This window comes from Notothenia coriiceps, unplaced genomic scaffold (genome assembly GCF_000735185.1).
Source record: "Notothenia coriiceps isolate Sejong01 unplaced genomic scaffold, NC01 NC01_scaffold00024668, whole genome shotgun sequence".
In the NCBI taxonomy this organism is placed as follows: domain Eukaryota; kingdom Metazoa; phylum Chordata; class Actinopteri; order Perciformes; family Nototheniidae; genus Notothenia; species Notothenia coriiceps.
Genome location: NW_011357369.1, coordinates 333973 through 346474, shown reverse-complemented (window position 1 = coordinate 346474; position 12502 = coordinate 333973). Strand labels below are relative to the sequence as shown.

The 12502-nt window shown below is 39.0% G+C and overlaps 2 protein-coding genes across 5 annotated transcripts; one reads left to right on the top strand and one right to left on the bottom strand.

The window, feature by feature from the left end:
• Positions 1-27: 27 nt before the first annotated feature.
• Positions 28-3941, bottom strand: LOC104955496 (phenazine biosynthesis-like domain-containing protein 1). Its single transcript, XM_010782831.1, has 10 exons — positions 3756-3941; positions 3304-3403; positions 2736-2834; positions 2541-2650; positions 2231-2260; positions 2033-2121; positions 1770-1861; positions 763-846; positions 485-547; positions 28-275 (listed from the first exon to the last, which is right to left on the bottom strand). Exons 1-10 carry the CDS (start codon positions 3837-3839, stop codon positions 163-165), a joined length of 864 nt encoding a protein of 287 aa, XP_010781133.1. The 5' UTR covers positions 3840-3941; the 3' UTR covers positions 28-162.
• A 514-nt stretch (positions 3942-4455) lies between these two features.
• Positions 4456-12019, top strand: hnrnph3 (heterogeneous nuclear ribonucleoprotein H3 (2H9)). 4 transcript variants are annotated; one of them, XM_010782827.1, is made up of 11 exons: positions 4456-4515; positions 5753-5845; positions 6279-6434; positions 6687-6830; positions 7966-8104; positions 8870-9069; positions 9248-9343; positions 9765-9880; positions 10163-10298; positions 10842-10898; positions 11025-12019. In XM_010782827.1, exons 2-11 carry the CDS (start codon positions 5758-5760, stop codon positions 11102-11104), a joined length of 1212 nt encoding a protein of 403 aa, XP_010781129.1. In that variant the 5' UTR covers positions 4456-4515; positions 5753-5757; the 3' UTR covers positions 11105-12019. The 4 variants fall into 4 exon arrangements, with proteins under 4 accessions (XP_010781129.1, XP_010781131.1, XP_010781130.1 ...); XM_010782828.1 differs by lacking the exon at positions 4456-4515 and adding an exon at positions 4522-4845; XM_010782829.1 differs by lacking the exons at positions 7966-8104; positions 8870-9069.
• Positions 12020-12502: the final 483 nt, after the last annotated feature.

Sequence of the window (12502 nt, the reverse complement as noted above, 5' to 3'; positions counted from 1 at the left end):
GTTAAATTAGATTGACCAGACTTGACACAAATTTGCATTGCTTTTTATTTAAACCATGTCTTGTTGCTTTTGATAACATCGTACAAAGCATCCGTCTGCTTCTCTGAGCAGGCACATGATGATTTGTCCCATCACCCCCTGCTCTCATTAGCCTGCATGTGGCTATAGTGTGATTGTTCCCTGCAGCACAGTGACGGCCTGTCCAGCGATGTTGATTCTTCCGTCGTCTCTCACTTCTAGTTCCAGCTCCCCGCCTCGACTGGAGCACTGGTAAGCTGCACAAACACAGAGCGGAGAATATGAGTGTCAGCATGATTCAGCTGAATAATAAAGGGCTGTTTAACTTGATAACAGGTGGTGTTTATTACTATAATAACACATTGTTGAATGGTTGGTCAAATTGTTGCCTCTATGGGTTGGTTAAATTACATTTGTTTTAGAGATGCTGATCAAAGTGAATGTGAAATTAGTTTAAATTAATTACCCAGCATTTTCTTCTTTCCTAGTTCCTTAGACCAGTAACCACCCAGCACTGTGTGGGCAGAACCTGCGGAGAGACAAAACCGGATAAAACATTTCCAAAGACACATGTAGTGTTTAGCCCATACCTGTTGCTTGTATACCAATGGCTTGGATTACTTGATTATAAGAGTATTTTACAATGTTGCCCCATACACACACTGCAGGCCAACTAAGTCAGATTGTGTGATTCCAGGGGAAACAGCAGCAGTAGAAGTGTTTGTAGTTTTAATGTTTGTGTACCAGTCACAGGATCCTCAGCGATGCCCATCCATGGAGCAAAGTATCTGGAGTAGAAGTCGTATCCTGACTGGCAGTCTGGGGATCCTATTGGTGGATAATGAAGAACGATTTGATTACCATCGCTTGTAGTTTTCACACAGGGCTCGTCTCGATAGTGTTCTTTTACCATATCATATTTGTTGACTTGGTATATTCCAGGTCCTTAGAAGTATGATACTTTACTTGATCATTTCTATTTTCTTCTACTTTCATAGTCTTTAAAACTACATTTCAAAGGCTAATTGTTCTTTACACTCCACTAAACTTATTTGATAGCTTAAGTTAGTAGCTTTTTATCAATATAAAATCAAATTAACAAATGACGGTATTATATCAATTTCAAACCTTTATTTAACCAGGTGGTCCCATTGAGATCATCGATCTCTTTTTCAAGGGAGACCTGCAATAAGAATGTATTGATCCCCAAGCTACCCAGTAGTATATAAACTAAAATACAAATACATTTCAAATATGCCAACAATTACCAGTTCAAAATATGTTATTGTACAATTATTTTACAGTAATATATTAGAAGAATGTACGATAGGCTATGATTCCGAAACTGGCAATTCTGCACATACATACACATTATTCTGCATAATGTGTATTTTTACTTTAAGCACTTAAAAGTTATTTTGATGCTACTACTTCTGTACTTTTTCTTGTGAGAATAATAAATGCAGGACTCTCACTAGAGTACTCTTACACTGTGCTATAACTACTTTTAATTTAAGTATAATATGATCGTGTCAACCACTCACAGTGAGATGCAACATAAAGACAAAATAAAAAAGTCTGATTTAAAATAGTTTAGCATGGCATTTTAGGTAATCTATTACTTATATCTTAAAATAGTCTGCATATCTTTGGAACTACTTTATATTTAAGATTACAGCATGTGGTCCGGCCCAACAAATCATAAAACTAAAGACTAACCAAAGGATCTAATGTTTTAAAGCTCCGGTTACCTCTCATGGTGACGATTAGTCCTTTGACTCTTCCACTCGTCTCACTTCTCTGAAGAGCAGCAGCGTCAACTTTCAGACTGGTGAGCACTGACCTGCAGGAAACACATGCAGCACAAAGGAAGAGTCACAAACAAACCTGGCAACATGCAAATAGAGTGTGTGTGTGTGTGTGTGTGTGTGTGTGTGTGTGTGTGTGTGTGTGTGTGTGTGTGTGTGTGTGTGTGTGTGTGTGTGTGTGTGTGGGTGTGTGTGTGTGTGGTAACCTTTCACAGCTGTCAGACAGTCGAACCAACAGTTTCTTAGTGATGGGGCACAGATAAACATCCTGGATTGGGTTGTTTCCAACTGCAGCCTGAAGGGGAAGAAGAAAATAATGTGCACACAAGTTAAGTAGTTAATGTAGACCGTGAAGCAGGAGTCTACTGTAAAGCATATTCTCTTAGAGTAGACGTCTCACTTACCTTTAAGATGTCTTTGAACTCATTGGCATCCTGAGAAAACAGGTGTTTAGAAGAAAATTAAGTTTGAATAATTGTGTTATTAATTACTGCATTGCAAAGGATACTGAAAAGACTTTCTTCTGAAAAACTTTGCACTGCTAGTCCAGGATGTTTTTGTTGCATTCTGGGTTTAAAAAAACCAAAACACAGTTCTAGCATTCACCACTTATAAAGGTTGATGTTAGCTATTGTGCCTTTTTTTCATTTACTTTTAACAAATTGGATTTGCTTATTTTGATAAGTGATATATTATTGAAGTTTACTAACTAACCTGCTTTGTTGGTGGGTTGAGAGGAAAGTCCATGACGTACCCTTCCCCCCGCTGCGTGACAGCCAGATCTCCACTCCTCGTCTCAAACACCAGTTTGGGATTCACATTCTCTAAGAGAGAAATACATAAAAAGGTTATAAATGGAAGTTAATCTGATGATCTGTATACATGTTTGTTTGTTTTTTGGTAACTTACCCTTATGTTTGAACAGCACTGCTGCAGATGCCAGAGTTGCATGACCGCACAGATTCACTTCAGTCGTTGGTGTGAACCATCGCAGTCGGAACCTTGATCCTGTTAATCACATTGTCAGACCGGTGCTTTTTGTGTAAACATATCCCTCCACAGAGGTGCTTTCTATAAGAGTATGAAGAGGGAAACAGTTTGCTTGAAATTAAGTACAGTGTTGTGACATTGTCCTGTGTCTGCTTTGCTTTATGCACTGTACTCTCAGCTACACAGTTTAAAAAGTTGCTCCCTTAACACATTTTTTACAGTATTCCGTATGAATGGGTACATTACCATAAAACTGTGCACAATGGACACTGTGATTATTACTGTAGAGGCACTTTTACATTGGCCACTGGCAGATATGTGCATCTTTATTGCTTCATCCCCATTCAACCAGTCTCAATAACAATGCATGAGTTGTTAAACAATGGGTTGATGATTGTAATGAAATGCTAACCTGTCCCAGACTGGTGCATCTTTTAATCCATAAAACAAATCTTAAATCCTACATGTATTAAAATGTTTATCTGACCTGTGGTAAAATTGTCAGACGGGTTGATGCTGGTGATGAAAGCTGTTTCCGACAGGTTCATCTCTGCTGCTATCTTCTTATACAAGTCATCTGTCAGTTCCTGTTTAAAAAACAGTGATTGTTGAAACAAATTGTAACAATAATTAAACACTGAGGTAGGCTACATGATCATGGATGGATTGATAAGAAACACATGTATGTCATGCTGCGTAATTTATACCTTTTTTATGAATTTATGTGCTACTAAAACTGGAACTCTATATGTCCAAATAATCAAAAAGTTACAAGGAGCAGTCTGATCCTTGAACAAAAAAGAAATGATATGCACAATTTAGAAACAGCATGTTGAAGTGTCTTTACGTCCTTATCAACCCTATTGCAACAACTTATACGATATGCATGGCATTATGACATTAATGTAGACCTACTTTTACCTAAATATTATTACTCACATGCATAAGTGGACAAATTGCAGCGGGATTTCCCCTAAACGGTAGATTAGAAAAGGCATCTACGGTAAATACTGGAATCTCCATTATGATAAGACTAAACACGAGAAGGACTTGCAGCTTAAATCGTCTTTAGGACAATGTGGTTTCCCACAGTTGACCTGCTGCAGTCGGTGGACTTTACGCCCTGATTGTTTGTTTTCCGCGTCACGTGTTTTCCAGACTGTCATCGAAGCATGACTAATCTTCTTCAGGCATAAAATGTTTGTCTGGTGTCAGAATCTACTTGTCATAAGACGAGTAAAACAATTCATACATTGTGTTAAAAAAGCCATTTTGATCAGAGGTGGAAAAGTTATAATCAAAAGTTACATAAAAATGAGCTTGAAGTTATAGCCTATTGGCCTGGTAAATGTTTATGTTTCTGCTGCTATGTTTCTTTATGCTCCTAATGTTTCTCATTTTTAGTAAAGCACTTTGAAATGCCTTGTATTGAAATGTGCTGTATAAATAAACGTGCCTCCATTAGAAATAAACATCGTTATTTGTTGTGTTATGAGCACATTCATGCCTAAAATATCAATTTAGCCTAATGGCGTCCTATTGCTATTATTAAATATATATAGTATAAAAAAGACTCAAACTTCATCTCCTTTTTTTCTTTGTCCAACTCTCGCGAGAACATACCTGAGCTGGTTTGCTCGTTAGTGACACCTGCCTGAGGCTCGGGATAGGGGCAGGAGACCGGGGACGAGAGGCGACTGTGAGATAATTTCATCGTTTTCACACATTTGTCACTCACTTCTGACACAGTGATGTGTGCTTGTGGATGTTTATTTTGATGCTCAGTGACAGCGTTAGACCGTTGGGTGAAGAACTAGTGTGCCCTGTACGTTTGACCGCTGTCAGTGGCCTACAGTTAGCCGTAGCTGCTAGCCTGCTAGCTGCTAACATTTGCAGCCTGACAGAAAAGAGGCGTTAGCATCATTAGAGCACCCGGGCGGACACATACTCTCCTGTTGGGGCCTTCAAACAACCAATTTTACCAAATAATTGCTAAACGTCTTGTTTGGATATGTTTGGAAATCTCAACGTAAGTTAAGTTGAACTTTGGTTACGTTAGCTAGCAACACGTTGAGACAACAGAGTTGGAAAGAGGAAGTGACAAATGTTAGCTTGTTTTAGACTGTGTTGACAGCTGCAGTGAAGAGCATTATAATGCTAAACTATTCAAATATGACCTACTGGGCATTCGTTATTGAATACTGTTCATGGTTCCAGATAGTGTTTTCGTTATTGGTAATTGTTAAGCAGAGTAAAAGTACCAGTGTAGGAATACTCTGTTGCAAGTAAAAGTCCTGCATTAAAAATGTTTATCAAGTAAAAGTACAAAAGTATTGGTATCAAAATATACTCAATTATACGTACCGAAAGTTACTAAAGGTATTAAATAAATGTATTGGAGTAAAAGTACACTATTTACTTCTGAATTGTAGTGAGGTAGAAGTACAAAGTAAATAGTGAACTTGAGTAAGTGTGATTAGTTACTTTACGGTACACCACTGTTGTTTAGTGTCACACATATTAAAAAAGAGTTATTTATAACCTCAGCTTCCTGCTGAGCTGATGGTGTGCATACTTAAAGTTATTGTTATTGCACTGAGGATGTTAATGAATAATATGCATATTTCATGGTACTTCTGCTTGGGTTATAATGTATTGTACACATGAAAGTAACAGACTGCTCTTATTGTATATATCAAGATTATTATTATTGTAGGGAAGTTACATTTGAAATGCTTATTTTGAACAACTAAAATGGACAACATCTATCAGCAGCAGCATCTGTGACGGACAGGCTGCCCCTACCCCTGATAGTGGCTGACATTTCAAATAAGGACCCATGGCAAACATGAACTCAATAAAGATATATCTTTTAAAAACTGCATAAGCAAACTTGTATTTAATAAAAGTATTACTTTTGTTGTGCTCTCTGGCAGTGAGGATGTCTATGAATGAAGAGGGATATGTGGTTCGGATCAGAGGACTCCCCTGGTCCTGCACGCAGGAGGAGGTCGCCAGCTTCTTCTCTGGTGAGATCACACACATCTTAACAGCTTGAGGCTGTACAACTATTTAGTGGTAAGATTGAAATGATATCTCGATTACCTCAACTATTTTGCTTAGTGTCGAAGTTGGGATTATGTTTTTAATTGTTGTTCATCCATTTTAGTGAACATAATGTTATTTCCTTCATATTAATTGCATAAATGTAAGTGACATTTCATTTGTGACTTTGTCAAAGAGTATAAAGCAACAACCTTTTACTCACATAAATGCTTTGTATTTCACATTAGAGAACTTTCAGGATCTCAGGTTGAACAGAGCATGGACTGTAGGATTCTACTTTCTGTAGCTCCAAATAGCTCTGATAAGATCCACTCAGTTTACCCTGTACATGTTCTGCTATGACAGGAAATGTCTTGGTGTAGGCTTTGTACTAAGGAAATGTATTATCATTTACAGACTGTGACATCGTTGGGAAAGTAAACGGAGTGTGCTTTACCTACTCTAAAGAAGGCCGTCCCAGTGGAGAGGCATTTATTGAGTTGAAAATGTCTGAGGATTTCAAAATTGCTCTCTCCAAGGACCGTAAATACATGGGACACCGATACATAGAGGGTAAGCAGTATAACCGATCATAACAGACTGATGGACCCGTAAGAGTTCAACTTTGTGGACTTTCTCTTGGTATCAGTAATCTCATATATTGCAGCAATGCTTCATATGGTCAAAGTGCAACTCACCCTGTTGCTGACATTTCAGATGGGGCTTCCTGGGTGTTTGCACTTCATATAACGTTTTCTTTCTCGGCTCAAGTTCAATGCATTTCTGGTTAAAACAGACGTGTGTGTTTCTATCTGTGTGACTCAGTGTTCAAGTCGAACCGCAGTGAGATGGACTGGGTGCTGAAGCGCAGCGGGCCAGCTGACTACGACAGCTGCAGCGGCTGCATGCTGCGACTCAGAGGCCTTCCCTTCGGCTGCAGCAAGGAGGAGATCGTTCAGTTCTTCTCAGGTACGCGAACATTTAAAGTTCTGTAACTGTTATTGCATTGTACTGATATTCCACAATGTATTTCAATCTGAGGGATAGTTTCTACACACTTATTATTATTATCTACACCACAGTGTTAGGGTGCAGAACTACAGCTAGGGTTCAAATGTGCAAAAGAGCAACAATGAAATGGGACAACCACTCGAAGAATTGTCAGATGAATGTAGGCTCTGCAAACATTTCACTCATCTCTTGTTGATATATAAGTATAGCTCTGTGTCGCATAAAATGTCTCCTTACATTGTTCAAAGTCTAAAGGCCCATGTAGAACTGAAAGCGATAATATCTCATTATCGCGTCTTAATGTTTTTTAATATATTCGTAAAAAACTGGTACAACAAATCAACTTTACATTTACATACTCCTTCTGACAGATATCATGACAAATTCAAACCACTGCCAACTGTAGATCACCCTACACACCACAACATAAGCATAAACATTTATCTTTTCTTATGTGTCCTTTTCACTTGTATTACAAAGTTGTATTATTTTTGCCAAAATGTCTGTGTGTCATGTTCTTGTAGTAGTATACACTGTTTACAAATCTGTCATCATTAGGAATTAGAATGCCTCTTACACAGGGCTGCACAATCAACCAGAATATGAAAATATGCGTTATTTATTTTCTTCTTGTAGTTTTCGGCTAAAATACAATAAATTGCTTGTTGTATAAAAAAAAAACATAAAGTACACCAATAAAAAAGAATTGCACAAGTTTTTCAATGATTGTGACATATTGTGCAGCCCTGCTGTTACTCTGTTTGTGTTACGTCAACAGTTTATTTGACCTGCATATTCCATGACCTTGATGTCATGCCTCCTAAAGGGCATTTAGGAGGTGGGCTAGTTTTCCACCTGCATTCCCCTACATGTTATAGCTGCAGACTACAACCCACTATTTGTTTCATCCCCCTGCCGACAGCTTACAAGTTTAAACTCACTCTTCTTTTAATGCTGTCTTATCAGATACTACTACATTTCCCCTCATGACGTACATTAATCCTCCAGATATGCAGTGGGTTTTGTTATATATATTCCATACATCTATCAGTCTCCCTACCGACCTCTGTATTTATGTGTGCTTGGGTTGAAGGGTTGAGAATCGTGCCAAATGGGATTACTCTGCCAGTGGACTGCCAGGGGAGGAGCACAGGGGAAGCCTTCGTGCAGTTTGCCTCAAAGGAGATAGCAGAAAAGGCTCTGGGGAAACACAAGGAAAGAATAGGGCACAGGTGGGACGGATGGGAAGGGGACGGGCTGGCTGGGATGGGCTTCTAATGCAGTGTTTAATGGGTGGTCATATAAGAGTAATTATGGTATTAATGGGATGGGCACTGTGATGGTTGAATGATAAGCATGGGTTGGTGTGCTAGAATAATAATAATGGTAAAACAATGATAAATATGAATTGGGTGGGTCATGTGATAATTATTGATATGGTTATTGGGATGGGTTTATGTATTGTAACAATGGTGAGATGTTGAATAATGGGATGAAAGGTAATTTAACTAATCTATAAATGAAAGGTGGTGTGAGTATTTTATGCCATATGCAGATGTGTTGGTAGTCTAAGACCTGAGAGCTATTCTTTTTTTAGAGCAACATTTGGGTATATTAAATAATGTTATTGGCACTTTATTTAGAACTTGTATTACATGTTAGAGATAGATTGCTGTTGCAGAGGGGATTAAGCATAGTATAGAGGAGGTTAGTCAAGGAAGCCTCTACCATTAAAGCTCCTAACTACTTTTTGAATGCAACATGTAAAATCTAGAGCTATAGGGGTTTCCCTATTTAATACAGCCCAGTTAATGATGAGATATCTTCATGTTGAGAAAGTACTTAGACCACTATTTAGAATATTTGTTTTGTGTTTGTTTACATTCTCTCTCTGTAAATATCTGTTTATGTACCCGAGCTCAGCCATTTCTGCTCCCTAACCCTCTCCTCTGCCCCCCACCCCCCCCCCCCCACCTCATGGGCCGCTTGCATTGCAGGTACATAGAGATTTTTAAGAGCAATCGCAATGAGATCAGAGCTTACTACGAGCTGCCCCACCAGGGGGTGGGAGCCCAGAGGCCGGGGCCTTACGACAGACCTATGATGGGGGGCCCCAGAAGAGGCTTCTTTGCGCCGGGGCCTGGCCACGGGGGGGCTCTGATGGACACCATGAGGTGCGGGGGGGGCTATGGAGGAGGTAAGAACAGTTCTGTATTTCTAAGGTGTCATTGTAAAGTGCTAAAGACAGTAGAACCACAATGATATTTAATCCTGAGGAGCCGGTGTTGTTTTTATAAAGTAATTGCCGAGATAGTTATTCAGTTAGTGTAAAAGAATGAGCCCTGCTTAACTTTGTTGTGTTCGTCTGTGTCCAGGTTACTGTGAATTTGACAGCTACAACGGCTTCAACAACAACTGCTTTGACAACGGCATGTTTGATGAGCGAGTGAGAGGAGAGAGAGGAGGAAGAGGTAAAGTCATTCTCACTGGCATTCAGCAACACTGAAGAAATGCCTCTTCATATTGAGTCCCTGCTGAAGGCTGAAATGTCTTCCAGTTGTTGCTTTGTTGACATTTGTCAGTGATACTTTAACATTGTTCCTCTTTCAAATGAATCAAGGTGTGGCATGAATTTAAAATGTTCTGAACCTAAAAATGAAGACGTTTTACATTGTCAGTGTGAAGAAGTACAATTAGGATTGGATTTTCTAAAAGCAGCTGATTGTGACCTTCTTGTAATCTCTCATGGAAAGCTATATGAAGGTTTCACGCTATGTTGATATGTTCTATTGCCATTAAGTAAATGAAACAATGGTATCGGATTATTTCTGTGTTCTACATTCCTAAATGATGCATTATTAATCTGTGGATGTTTGTGTGTGATTGACTCAGGGATGGGAGGCCACGGTTACGGTGGTCAAGGAGATGTTTCTACAGGCTTCCACAACGGCCATTTTGTTCACATGAGGGGCTTACCTTTCCGCGCCACAGAGGGAGACATCGCTAAAGTAAGAGCAACTCTGTCACAACAGAAGCTTGCAGATTCATTTTTGACCAATCCATCCTAAATATTCTGCTTCAGAAACCAGGACCCTTTAACTAACTTGTTACATCATAAAATGGATATATACTGCAGGGAAGTGCTGCAAAACATCATATACACACCTATGATTCTACGCCATACTTAGAGTGGTGTCCGTCACCAAGACCAGTGAGCTACTACATTTGAGAAAAGAGTCATGTGTGTATGCCTGTGTTAATAGTTTATGTATCTCTCTTTGTTCCTGTAGTTCTTCTCTCCTCTGAATCCACTGCGGGCCCACATCGATGTGGCTCCTAACGGGAAGTCCACAGGGGAGGCCGATGTGGAGTTTCGCTGCCATGAAGACGCTGTGTCAGCCATGTCCAAAGACAAGAACCACATGCGTATGTCCTCCTTTTATTTTCTTCAACTTGTCTCTCATAAGAAAAGCATTAATAATAGCACAAAATCAACAGATAAGCTGCCAATGTATAGTTGAAATGGGACGAGGAAACATTTATTTGAGCCACCTTAAAAAGCTATAGGATTTCAAGTGTACGGTATATTTAGAATGATGTCACCGCTCTACCTTGCTGTCAGACAGCCTTTGGGCAACTGAAGATGTTATCTATGCTCTATTCAAAGCCACCAAACTCCTTGGACAAAAACAACCGTTTCACCTCACAGAACACAGAAGGTGCTGGTCTATAACTGATACCTGCTAGATAACGGTCTTTTGTTCCTTGTGGGAAAGGGCCATCTGACGGCAAGGTAAAGTGGGGAGAAATTCTAGATGTATCGTACACAGGTGGGCCTTTTACTTTCCTGGCTGTGTTCTCTTTTGTAATGAGGGCATGCCGACTTGCCTCTACTGACTGAATACACAATCACAGCAGCAGAAACACGAGTTCTTCAGTATGATTAATGGATTGATATTTTCTCCACAGAGCACCGCTACATCGAGCTGTTTCTTAATTCAACGGCCAGTGGAGCCGCTGAAATGGGTGAGTTGTTTCACTTTCATGGTAAATAAAAGTTTGCTGTTAGTTTTGATCATATATTTTCTTAAAATCTCATTAGAAATGACTTCACACATTTTTACACTAACTTTCTTTCCGTATCCCTCTCAGGTCATGGTGGTGGGGGCTACTACGATAACTCAGGGGGGGGCGGACGCTCGCGGGGCAGCGGGATGCGAGGCTCATACTGATGATGTCATCCCACTCTTCCAAACCATCCTGACATTTGTCTCTTCAGGCCACATTTACTCGATTACTTTTTGTAAGCAGGAGAGCTGATCTGAAGTCAGTCATTTGTTTTAATTGTGAGGTTCAAACTTATGGATACCAGACCAGATAAGACCTTAGCAAGCACCGTTATTAAACACTTCTGAAGAGCAAATGAAGAACAGTACAGCCTTTCAAGGTTCAGATGTCAGAGCTGGTGTTGGTGCTAAACAGGGTTAATTAGTCTAAAAGGAGATTTCTTATTCATTATAGATTTTAATTTTTTAAAGGATTTGAAAATCGAATATGTTTTTTCTCGAGCCACATTAATCGCCATATTTTTCTTAGATGCACGATTAAGAGAACTTACAACTTTTTATTTTCCCATAGTTATGGAAGGAGGAAACTGAATGTGTTGCAGTTCTTAGTTATAAGTGGAATGCACTTTGTCTTGTTTGAATGAGTGCAGGAGATGTTGGAGACACAGAAGAACAGCTGTCGGGTTTCAGAGGTTGATGAAAACGTTTTGATTTGTTGAGTTGAATGATGCTCTGTAGGAGGTAGAGCAGTGTGAAGCAACCTCAAAACAGTACAAATGTATTTTGGGAAGAAATTCTGTTAAACATTTTCTGAACTGTTTATTATGGTTTGTTATTTTGAGCATCCTGTTATGCTGATTCAAACTGCACTTTAGTTCAGCTTCCCTGCTTTGAAAAGTTGTTCAATGTGAGCCAGTGTGTTTTTTATGAATGTTTTCAGAGTTCATGACAGAATTTCAAACTAAGTTGAATATTATATTCCACAAGGTGGAAGTAAAATAAAAATCTCTATATTTGAGCTGTAAAATAGCTTCAGCAGCTGTTGTACATTTTGCGTAATAAATTTTACATTTAATTGTCTTTTTGTCTCCCAGTTTCTCACATCACGTTCAAAAGGAAGTTAAAAAAAATTCTGACTTGAAAGTTAGAATTCTGAATATAATGTCAGAGCCCAAATACATTTTTAGCATGTAGCCCTTTTACGTAGGGTCTCCAATAGATCTTAATACAAGAATGTCAATTAATCAAATTCTTATGAGGCATGTAATTGATAAGCAAAGTCAGCGGATTTCAGTCGGACAGGAAAAACACAACCGTACCTGTTCACAGGAGAAATGTCAAAGAGGAACAACACGAATGATTGTGTTTGTAACGTGATTTAATCAAACTGCTACAGTCAAGGCAACAAACAGTTGGCAATAGTTATTATTAAACTGGCAGGATTTAATAAGCTAAAGGGCCACGTGAATATCAACATGTGTATACAACATACTGTACAGTGGTATCAACACTGTACAAGTCCCATTGAAATAGATTTATAAACGCAACCGTGTACAAAAAGGT

Excerpts from the sequence above, each read along its gene's own strand:
- LOC104955496 (XM_010782831.1), bottom strand. The coding sequence starts at position 3,839 with ATGGAGATTCCAGTATTTACCGTAGATGCCTTTTCTAATCTACCGTTT. Across the intron at positions 3,404-3,755 it reads CAATTTGTCCACTTATGCAT|GAACTGACAGATGACTTGTA; the intron begins GTGAGTAATAAT and ends TTTTTTAAACAG. Across the intron at positions 276-484 it reads AGGAAAGAAGAAAATGCTGG|CTTACCAGTGCTCCAGTCGA; the intron begins GTAATTAATTTA and ends GTGTTTGTGCAG.
- hnrnph3 (XM_010782827.1), top strand. The coding sequence starts at position 5,758 with ATGTCTATGAATGAAGAGGGATATGTGGTTCGGATCAGAGGACTCCCC. Across the intron at positions 5,846-6,278 it reads GGTCGCCAGCTTCTTCTCTG|ACTGTGACATCGTTGGGAAA; the intron begins GTGAGATCACAC and ends TATCATTTACAG. Across the intron at positions 6,831-7,965 it reads GATCGTTCAGTTCTTCTCAG|GGTTGAGAATCGTGCCAAAT; the intron begins GTACGCGAACAT and ends CTTGGGTTGAAG.